This window comes from Mus musculus, chromosome 8 (assembly GCF_000001635.26).
Source record: "Mus musculus strain C57BL/6J chromosome 8, GRCm38.p6 C57BL/6J".
Classification (NCBI taxonomy): Eukaryota; Metazoa; Chordata; class Mammalia; order Rodentia; family Muridae; genus Mus; species Mus musculus.
Genome location: NC_000074.6, coordinates 125,819,196 through 125,830,247, shown reverse-complemented (window position 1 = coordinate 125,830,247; position 11,052 = coordinate 125,819,196). Strand labels below are relative to the sequence as shown.

Genomic DNA, 11,052 nt, shown 5'->3' with positions numbered 1-11,052 from the left:
TAAATACATCAATTATACCTCAGCAGTGCTGTGTAAAACTTGGAACACAGAAAGGAAATGGGTGGAGAGAGCAGTTTGCAAGCAGAGAAAAATCCGTGGAGTGATTTGTGTTTCGTAGAAGGCATACTCACATCTGGAGAACCATGAGCAGCGCCAGGCTGGGCTGAGGCTCAGTGGGTAGAGTACTTGCCTAGCACACACAAAGCCCCGAGTCCATTCCTGGTGCTGTGTAAACCAGGTATGGTGGTGTGTAGTCTGTGATCTCAGAATGTGTAAGGCAGAGAGGGGTTCAAAAATCATCCTCAACCATGAGGCAAGTTCAAATCCAGCTTGGAATAGGAGAGCCTGCCTCTAATTAAGTAATCGGTTAGTTAAAAGTATTGCTCTAACATGCTATCCAGGTTGTTAACGGAATTAAAGTAATTTTCACTCACGTTTGCCCTCCCTCTAAGAGTAGGAGAATGCCAGCCCTCCAGAATTATCTGCCCCACACTCCAACTGATAGCCTGTTTACCTGTTTACCCTTCAAACAGGAAAATTGGTTGATTAAATATGACACAGTTTTAAATCACATTACTTGGTTAAAGCATTAGTCTTCCCTGTGGACAACTATTTAGTGATTTTGAATGACGTAAACTCGTGCCAGAGAAAAACAGGAATAAGTTAACCATCTTTACAGCCAGAAAATGCTATCAATGGCAGACTTGTCCTCTGGGAGGGCTGGTGCTTTGCAAGTGTGAGGAATGAGAACAGGACCTAGACAGATTCCTCTAGGCTTCCAAATCAGATTTCATTTGCTAGAGACAATGCTAAGATAAGTCAAATCTTAAATCATTGTTTTTTCCTAGCTAGCTTTAACTGTCAGCCTGGCACAGCCCAGAAGGGAGAAGGGAGAAGGGAGAAGGGAGAAGGGAGAAGGGAGAAGGGAGTGTAGATTGAGGCCTTACCTAGATCAGATGGGCCTATGAGGCCATCTTTGGGGATTGCCTTGTTAATCAGCATAGGAAGGCTTGGCCCACTGTGGGCAGCAACATCCCCTAGGCAGGTGGTCTGGGACTGTACAAGAAAGCTAGCTAAGCATAAGCATGTAAGGGAGCTAGCAACAATGTTTCTTCAAGGTTTCTGCTTAACAGCATTGCTTCAGTTCCTTCTTAACTTCCCTCAATGGTGTGAGGGCAAGTCGCCCTAATCTAGGCTGCTTTCACTTTTGATCATAGTGAAAGAATTGGGTGGTGCGTTATCCCTTTAATTCCCCCCATGCTCACAGTACTCTGACTTACCAGAGAAAGTTCAGAACAGGCACACTGGGTGTATGACAGGAGAAGGTGTGGGGATCGTGGTCTTCCTGAACCACCCACTTTTCCACACCCATGGTCACACCCACCACACAGGGTTGGTGTTTGTATTCTCTTTATTGTTTCCACTGTCTGTGTCCAGCTTTACATGTTAACACAGGCATCCAGCTAGCAGCATGACAGGGAAGAGACAACACATTATTTCCATTTTAAAATCAATGAAAGAAAGCCAGGCGGGTGACACCTACAGTCCCAAACTGTGTGTACTGACTGAAGTAGCTGGGAAGCTGTAGTTGGTTGTTTGGTTTTGTTTGTCTGTTTGCTTATGGATCTGATGGTTGCATGGAAGTGTACAGCATGGTCCAAAATATAATGTGTGCAAGGCTTCTGTCTGGTATTTCCAGTTTGTATGTTGACCTCCAAAGCCACCCAGGACCTCGTAGAGACTGTTAGCATCAGTCCTGCTTTCTGAGACTCTGTGAGTTGGGGGGCTTTGGGAGGTCTGTGGGGACTCTGTATCCCATGAGTTTGTGGGAAGGAACCTTAGGCCTCTTATGTGTAGACATGTTTGTTCTCTCCATTGAAGTGCATGTATGTTAATCTACTAGCACCATACCTGCCTCCCTCTCCCTTAGACATCCCCAGTGGGATCCAGTGACTAAGCTAGTAGATGGTGCCATTGGGGTGTTCCAGGACACATGGGTCTGACATACAGAAGAGCAGTGTGGAGTGTTAGCATCCTGCCGCTGACTCGCCTGGCAAGCGCCTCCGAGGAAGCCACACAGAGCTGACCTCACAGCCAATCTTCTCTTTCTAGAAGGATGTCCTGAGATCAGACCTTGTCATCTGCTCAGCCGCTGCTGTGCTCTCCTTTGCAGTCAGTGCCAGCACTGTCTTCCTGTCCTTACGGGTAGGTGGCCCCAAGGCTCGGCTCTCCCTTGCTTGTTCTCTTGATAGGGGCTAGGCATGGAATGAGGGTACAGAGGGCAGAGGAGCCAGGGAAGAGGGTCAAAGAACACACACACAAAGAACTATGTCCACGAGGAGACTCGGGTAACCTCTTTGTGAGTCATCTCCTGTCCCTGGGGGAGTCGTTTTGTCCTTAAGAGTGATAGGACAATTTGTAATCTCGGACAGTTGTCATTGTGACAGGCTGGGAACAGACACCAGATCTCCCTCAGTAGAGAGAGAGGTCACTGTATCTGAGCTGAGCCACAGTGACACAAAGACCATTTGGAGATATATATACATATATATATATGAATATATATATATATATATATATTCATATACATATATATATTCATATACATATATATATTCATATACATATATATCTCCAAGGACTCTGCCTTACAGTTCTTACAGAATATTGTTGCCTTGTCACAAACATGGGACATTCATGGCCACATCTTCCCTGGACTGTTTTATCAACTGAGTGTGAGTGTGCTGTTCTCTACCTCTGAAAAAAAGTCTTAGGGTATGATACAGGGGACAGAATTCTCACAGTCTCTTCCAGGGGTCACTTCCCGACCCTGTTCTTAGCAGCTCTCAGCACATAGGTCTTCCTATGAGAGGAAAGAGGGTGGGGGCAGGCTCAGTCAGTACTCTGGTTGTCTTAGCAGCCTTCCAGCCAGCCTAGATTGTTCAGTGAATTCCAGGCCAGCGAGAGACTGTCTCAGAAAACAGAGATGATGAATGGCCCTTGAGGAATGACATCCAAGATTATCCCCTGACTTTCTCATGCATACACGTGTGTGCACACCTCTACATACATAAAATGCACAGGCCAAAAAAAAAAAAAAAGTGGGAGGGAAGGCCTGATGGCAGATGCCTACATCACTCACTCAAGAGTTGACTTTTGACCTCTCTGTCCTCTGCAGCCTTTTCTCAGCATCGTGCTCTTTGCCCTGGCGGGCACCGTGGGGCTCATCACCCACCATCTGCTCCCTCAGCTACGGAAGCACCACCCCTGGATGTGGATCTCACATCCTGTGCTCAGGAGCAAGGAGTACCAGCAGCGGGAGGCAAGAGGTCAGTGTCGTAGTCTCAGGGGGGACAGCAAAGCAGTGGGCACGCCTCTCATGGCACAGGGGCACAGCTCTGTGAGTGTGATCAGTGCCACGGTGCCTCACGCTTCAAAGGAAGCAGGGTTCACTGCGTGTTTGCCCATGTTACAAAGATGGAGTCTAGGCGATGCACAAAACAGGCTGCTCAGGTGGAATAGGAAAGAAAGTCTGTCAAATTAACTATGAAGTTCTGTTAGAATAGTCATTGCTTACTGATTCCATAGGGAAATTAGCATCCATTGCTCATGCTTGAAGGTTACAATTCTGGTTTATAGTGACTGGGCACTAAGGAGAGAACCACTTCATGCTTGACCACTAACTACCAGGCTCTGGATTCTTGAGTTTCTGTGAAAGAGCTTTGTATAGAGAGCAGCTGTGTCTACAGGGGTTGGTGTAGCAACTCCCATGGGAGAAATAGCCTGGTGCAAATGGCAACCTCAGAGCTTCATATAAAAAATACATTTCTCGGGAGGCAGAGGCAGGCGGATTTCTGAGTTCGAGGCCAGCCTGGACTACAGAGTGAGTTCCAGGACAGCCAGGGCTACACAGAGAAACCCTGTCTCGAAAAAACAAACAAACAAACAAACAAACAAAACCAAAAAACAAACAAACAAACAAACAATCCCAAAACATTTCTTCCGGAAGGTGGGGATGAGGCTTGGTTGGTGGAATCCTTGTCAAGCATGCAATAAAGAACATCAAAAAAACCCTATTGGTTTAATCCCTTGCACTGTGTAAATTGAATGGGTTGCACATGCCTGAAATCCCAGCACTTGGGAAGTGGATTTAGGAAGATCAGAAGTTCAGGGTCATCCTTAGCCACAGAGTTTGAGGATGGCCTGGGCAACATGACCTTTGCCTCTAAATAAAAACAGAATTTAGAAGTGTTAACTGGGTCCAACTCTGTAAGCACGTTTGCCCTGCATTTTCCTGCCCCATGCGTGAACAGATGGAAGAATGAATGACCTGCTCCTATTTTCAGACATTTAAAATGAATTCCCAGGAAATACTAAGGTGTTGAAATTGCCTAGAGCTGCTGGGTGCACACTGTCAGCTCATTCTGACCTGTTGGTTGCCGAGCATTCAGCTGTGCACCAGGTGGGCGGAGGCACCGAAGGACTCCGGGAGGCTCTGGATTCACCTAAGCGGCCTAAGGTGACAGGGGAGGTCAGGAAAAGTAATGAGAAGAGGGAAGGAAGAGGTGGTAAGGTCAGTGGTGGCACTGGTCAGTGGTGGCATCCAGCAATGAGAGCCTGTGGCAGGCAAGGGATGGCTCTGGCTGGGGGCAGAAGCTGCCTGGATTGCAAAGAGTACGAGATAGAGAAGGGGCAATGGGTGAAAAGTGTGTCTGAAACCTTTACCTTCGGAGAAGAAATGAACGCTCACAACCCAGGCTTCGGTTTCCACAGCTCCTCCCTGAAGGAGAGTCAGGCCACAGGCCCAGGCTGGTGTGCTTTTTAACATTCTCAGTGATTCCATGGTGTGCTGTTTGAGCTCAAACTATTGCCATTTTACAGACCTGAGTGGGATAGACTAGAGCGGTGCCTTGGAGGAAAGTCCTGTCTTGCTTTGCTTTCTTCTACTGTCGTAAACACCAGGCCACAAAGCAAGTCATGAAGGAAAGGGTTTTATTTCATCTTATGACTTTCAGGTCCCGCTCCTTCACAGAGGGGAATCAGGTCAGGAACTGAAGCAAAGGCCATGGAGGAGTGCTGCTTACTGGCTTGTTCAGCCTGCTTTCTTAGAGTACTAGGACACCTACCCAGGGATGCCACAGCCCACCATGGGCTGCCCACTCTCCCACATCAGTCATCCATCTAGAGAATGCCCCCACAGACATAGCCACAGGCCACTCTACTGGAGACAATTCCTCAAGTGAGAGTCCCTCAAGAGTGTCCAATTGACAAGAGGGTCCCTCAGGATTGTCCAGTTGACAAGAGGGTCCTTCAGGATTGTCCGGTTGATAAGAGGGTCCCTCAAGAGTGTCCCCTTGACAACTGAAGCAACAGTGACACCTGCAGGCAGAGGGTGGATGTTATTTTCTTCTTTCTGCAGCAAATATACCTAACCAAAGAAACTTAAGGAGGGAAGGTTTGCTTGGGTTCTCCGTGTGAAGGAGCACTTCATCTTATCAGGGAAGGTCTGACCTCCAGGGGCTGGAGACAGCTGCTCTCATGGCATGCATGGTCAGAAAGCAGAGACAAATCAATGCCAGTTGATCCAGTGATCGGCTTTCTCCGTTTCCTTCAGCCCAGGCCCCAGGCCGTGGAAGGGTGTTATCCATAATTAAAGAGGGTCTCTCACCTCAGTAAGCCTAATCTACATCATCCCCTCACAGCTATGCCCACAGGCTTATGTCCCCTGCGATTCAAGTTGACAGTGAATATTAGTTATCGCAGATGGATATTCAGATAAACTAGAAAATACATGGGATTCTGTAACCGAGTGCTGAATCTGGTACATGGGTGCTCTTCAGTAAATGTTGGTTGAATGAACAAACAATTTGCCCGTTGTGCTGTAAAGTCACAGAAGGAAGGGAGGGTCCCTGAAAGCTGGTGTGTGCAGGGGGTTGGGGGGAGAACATAGGAAGGTAGAGGGCAGGTGGGAGAACACGCTGAGAAGCCTGCTTGGTGGGGAAACGTGTGAACTTTAATTTTTGATGCATTAGAATAAATGAGTGGGGATTATATTATGTAAATTATATTATGTAAATTGTAAAACACATCGATTGAGAATCTCATTTAAATAGCAATTTTTCCTTTAAAAGAAAAAAAAAGTACTATTGACGATTCTGTAACAAGCCCCAGACTCGTCGTTCTCTGTGAGCTCTACCTTGCACTGTGGTGAAGCTGGTCTCTGCTGCACACTGACTGGTTTCTGCGTGTGACAGACGTGGCTCGGAGGGATGCCGCCTTCTCTCATGCATCTTTCACGTCTGTCAGAGTGACTGAGATTGCAGCAGTCAAATAGAACAAACTGTAATGAGAGGCAGCAGCTTCCTGTCAGCCCAGCCCCTCCCTTCTCTGATGCCTCCTTTCTAAGAAAAATCGACTTCCTCTCGGATAGCCTGTTGATTCTTCTAGATAATGCTTGTGCGTTCGTTCTGTGCCTGGGGTGCATCTGATTTGCCTATCTGTTGTCTTATGGAAGAGGCACTTCACTCCCCTGGTCCAGCTGGCCTCTCGGGTTGTTTGAGACCCTTATCTCCCTGTGTCAGGTACCACAGGTGCTGAGCAGCAGAGGTGACAGCTTACTGCTCTGTAGTCAGGATGAAAGCACCCTAAGGAGAGAGGGCCAGGGGAAAGTAGACTTAGGGAGGAAAGGTTTTAGGGGCTCATGGTTCCAGGGTTTTCAGTCCTCCACAGCAGGGATGATTCTCGGAACAGTCCAGTTCATGCTGGCAGGAGAATGAGGCAGAAGCTATTCTCGTCGTGGAGGACTGGGACAAAGACGGCGAAGCTGGAACCAGGGATCTGGTGGCACCCCCCAAAAGCCCATCCTAGGCTGGTGCTCCTCTACTTCAAACAAGGCCCCACCTCCTGAAGGAGCCGCACTGTTCCCACACAGATGCGAATAATAAGGACATAATTCCGTTAGCACTAGGGTGTGGACAGAAAATTTAAAAGAACAAATTTGTATCAAATGAATTCTAGGTTCAGTAAGGATTTGAAGTGCTGTCAAAATGAAGGAAGGGAGGGACAGGGGAAGGAAGGAAAAGGGAAAATGTGGCTGTTGTCTTAGGGTTTCTGTCGCTGTGATGAAGTACCATGGCCAACAGCAGCTGTGGGAGGAAAAGGTTTATTTCACTCTGGCTTTCACCATCAAAAGCAGTCAGGACAGGAACTCAAGCAGGGCGGGAATCTGGAGGCAGGAGCTGATGCAGAGGCCATGGAGGGTGCTGCTTACTGGCTTGCTCCTCACAGCTTGCTCAGCCTGCTTTCTTACAACAGAACCTATGGAGAAAGTCAAGGTCATGAACTTCGAGATTGTCCTAAGCAGGGTCCAAGAGCCAAGAAGCCCTGTGATGTCTTATCTTCTATTTTGGAAGTGCAGCCTATTTATAGAGAATGGAGAAAGGGTGGCATGCGTGTCACCCGGAAGGACTTTACAGCCTTAGTTCCAGCCCAGAAGGACAAAGAGCAGGAGGAGCTGCAGATAACAGATAGTCCATGCCAGGCGCTAACTCCTGACCAGTAGGGCTTCCCCGTCGCAGATGCCTCAGGGGTGACCCCCTCAGAGCCCAGAGCAGAAAGCCTCAATCCTTCCAACCTCTGCTGGATCCTGGTCAGAGCAGAAGATTGGTTTACAAAGCTTGGCAGCATCCTGAGGATTCCTGATTAATTTTTAATTATTGGGAAGACCATTGTAGTCTCACAGGGCACCTAACGAAAACACAACCTGAAAACCCTTTAAGAAAATTTAAAGCCTTGAACTGCAGCGAGCAACCATAAACTTGTAAATGGCATCATTATTTTGCATTCTGTTGCTCGCGGGGCCTCATATTCCGAGGGAAAGAGAAAGAACAATTCTCCGGTAATGTGTTTTTATGGTCTCTTTGCATATTGAGGATGTTCCAAAGAGGCAGTTATAAAATATGATCACACAGCTTTTATTTTTAACTGTGCCGTGTATGACTGCAGAGACAGTATGGGGACCGAGGACGCTCGTTTATCGTGTCATCTCGTTTGCTAGCTTAGCTTTTTATTAGCTTTCTCTGGTTGCCTCACAAGAAAGGATCAAGTTAAAACTTCAGAATTCTGGACTTTGTTTCGTCACCCTTCCCTATTGCCGGTCAACTTCGATGTGCCCCTGTCTGCCCACAACATAAACATTCACGGTGCGATCCAAGGGTCCAGAGCTTGAAGCATCGCCATCAGAATACATTACTGAGGTTGGCAGGATCCCGAGACAGGCAGGAATTAAAATGAAATTAATTTTCCATCAGAAGGTAAGTAAACAGACCCTGACCTCACAGCTCCGAGCTGGGAGATCTCAGACCCGCTACGACTCTGCTGTTCCATAACAATCTCTCCCTCCCCCTCTCCCTCCCCCTCCCCCTCTCCCTCTCCCTTCACCCTCCCCCTCTCCCTCTCCTTCTCCCTCTCCCTCTCCAGCTCCCTTCCCTCCCTCCCTCCCTCCCTTCTCTCCATCCCTCTTCCTCCTTGTCTTTCCCTCCCTCCTGCCTCACTGTACGTTTGTGTGTGTGTGTCTAGGGTTCTATAAAATAATAGCAAGCATTTTGCATAAACACAGTTGTCAGAGATCCTTGGTGGCTCTGGCCTTTAATCCCAGTGCTCAGGAGATGTGGGAAGACGATCTCTGTGAGTTCAAGGTCACCCTGATCTACACAGTAAGATCTGGGCCAGCCAGGGCTACTACATAAGAAGACCCTGTTTCACAAACAAACAAAACAATAAAAAAATTAAACCACCAACTCTCACTTTAAAGAGAAGAGATCTTATTCTGGAGCCAAACATGAGGAGGGGCCATGGCCCAACAGACTTGGGTTACCCCTAAATGCATACGCAAATGTGGCAAATGTTCCTGAGGATTTTACAGTAAGAACAAAGAAAGTTGTAAATCAAGGCACTCTACTGACAGATGTATAAGGTAGCCAGCGGGTTAAGGTGAGGTAGACCTCAGCTGTAGGCCTCAGATGCTGTCTATTGATTTTGAATTTGGTTCTTCAAGTTAATTTTTCCCCTGCGTAAGTGAGACACGGAACTCCTTCACAGCTGTCACCATGCCTGATGACAGCATGTCATGAGGTCCAGGTATCAGCCATTCTTACCCCTGTCTGTGTGGCCTGGCCTTTTGGGAGGGTGAGCTTCATAAAGCCCATTCTTGCAAAGTCAGGCAGAGGAAGGCCTCCTGGCGGTTGCTTTTCTCCCCTTTGTGACCAGGCACTTAGCAAAAACAATGTAAAGAGGAAACAGAGGATTGTGGTCCACTGTGGTGAGGAGGGTGGGGAGGCTGAAGCAGCTCGGACACTCTCTGGGTGCAGGAGCTACCATCAGGGTCACTATATTACTGCTGCTTAAGAAAGGAGCTCTGGTCAAGCCCAGTAGTGGGCATCTCCTTCAAGATCCAAGCTACAGTGACAACTTCTGGTTAACTACCCCACTCCTAAAGGTTCTGCAACCTCCCAGAACAGCACCGCCAGATGGGGACCAAGTGTGTAAACACATGAGCCTGTGGGGACACTTCACATCCAAACCATAATAAACATTAACCCCGAGTCTCCCTGAAACTCTAACATCACAAACACATGGCTCAGAACAGCGATGAGGACTGTGGTTTCACCCCCACACACAGACACATGCATTGATACATAGACACAGGGATAACACAGAAACACAGCTACACATACAGACACATAGACACACACAGACACATGCAAACATATACAACAGAGACACACAGACAAATAAGCACAAACATGAACAGATAAAGATACAGACATGTAAATAGGCACATAGACAGACAGAGCTACATAGACAAAGGTGCACATGTGTGCATGTATGCATGTTCATACATACACACACACACACACACATTCACACATAGCTTGGATGGTTGGGGCTCACTGAATAAGTCATTCCACTCTTACATATTTGGCAAGGCTCTGGTGGCCAGTTCAGAGCCATATCTGGCTAGGTTCTTATTGACCTTTCTTGCTTTCTGTTTCTTCAGTGAGTAGCTGAAGGGCTCGAGCACTCACTTTTCTTATCATGGTCTACAGCCAGGAGCCTCATCCTCCTTGGGAAGATTCGCACCTCCCCCACTCCCCCACTCCCCCTCTCAAAGCATGCTTGTTGCCACACAGTGGAAAATACCATTTTCTAAAAGCAAATATGACAAGTTTTTGAAAATGTGCCACGCACACCCTTCCCTGGCCAGATGGTTCCCGACTCTCTCCAGCTTTGGCGCTCCTCGGTTTCCTATGACGACTGTGGTGACACAGCTTGGATGTCTCTCCCTTTAAGGTTGTCATGTTTCTCTGAACTGGTGATGAATGTTGATAGAACTCTGCAATGTGTTCTCTGAAGCAGGTTGAGTGGATCATTTTTGATATGATGGCCTCAATCTGACACTGCTGATTTCTTATAGATGAAAAAATGTGTTGGGGGGGGAATTATATAGAAAGAAACTTAAACAGCTGATCTTTCGAGAGATTAAAACAGGAAAGGAGAAGAAAGGAAATGGAAGGGGAGAGGAGGGAAAAAGAGGGCAGAGAAGGGAGGGAAGGGAGGACAAGGAGGGAAGGGGAGGGAAGAGGAAGGGGAGGGGAGAAGAAGGAAGGGGAGAGCAAAGGAGAGGAGAGGAGGGCAGAGGAAGGGGAGGGAAGAGGAAGGAGGGGGAGAGCAAAGGAGAGGAGAGGAGGGCAGAGGAGGGAAAGGGAGGGCAGGGGAGAGGAGGGGAGAGGAGGGGAGAGGAGAAGAAGAGAGTGGAGGGCAGAGAAGGAGAAGACAGAGGAGGGGAGGGAAGAGCAGGAATAGGGAGGGGAGGGCATGGGAGGAGAGAGGAGGGGAAGGTACTTTCATTCCTCTGTGTCCATCATCCTTTATGAACTGGGTTTTCCTTGATTTCCCCTGTCTTAGTGGAGACTGGCATATCTTTTGTTTTCCTTTGTTATTCTTTACCACCCCCAGATAAAGATCATTATCTTTATCCAATAAAAAAATATA

General features: G+C 47.7%; 1 protein-coding gene across 5 annotated transcripts in view; it reads left to right on the top strand.

The window, feature by feature from the left end:
• Nucleotides 1-11,052, top strand: part of Pcnx2 (pecanex homolog 2) — a 146,829-nt gene that overhangs the window by 68,085 nt on the left and 67,692 nt on the right. For all 5 annotated transcript variants that reach the window (XR_003947294.1, XM_011248395.3, XM_011248396.2 and 2 more), the window contains 2 exons: nucleotides 2,113-2,205; nucleotides 3,179-3,329. Coding sequence is in view for 4 of the 5 variants with exons in the window: in XM_011248395.3 (XP_011246697.1) it covers nucleotides 2,113-2,205; nucleotides 3,179-3,329 (244 nt within the window). In the remaining variant the exon portion in view is untranslated. The remainder of the gene's footprint in view (nucleotides 1-2,112; nucleotides 2,206-3,178; nucleotides 3,330-11,052) is intronic.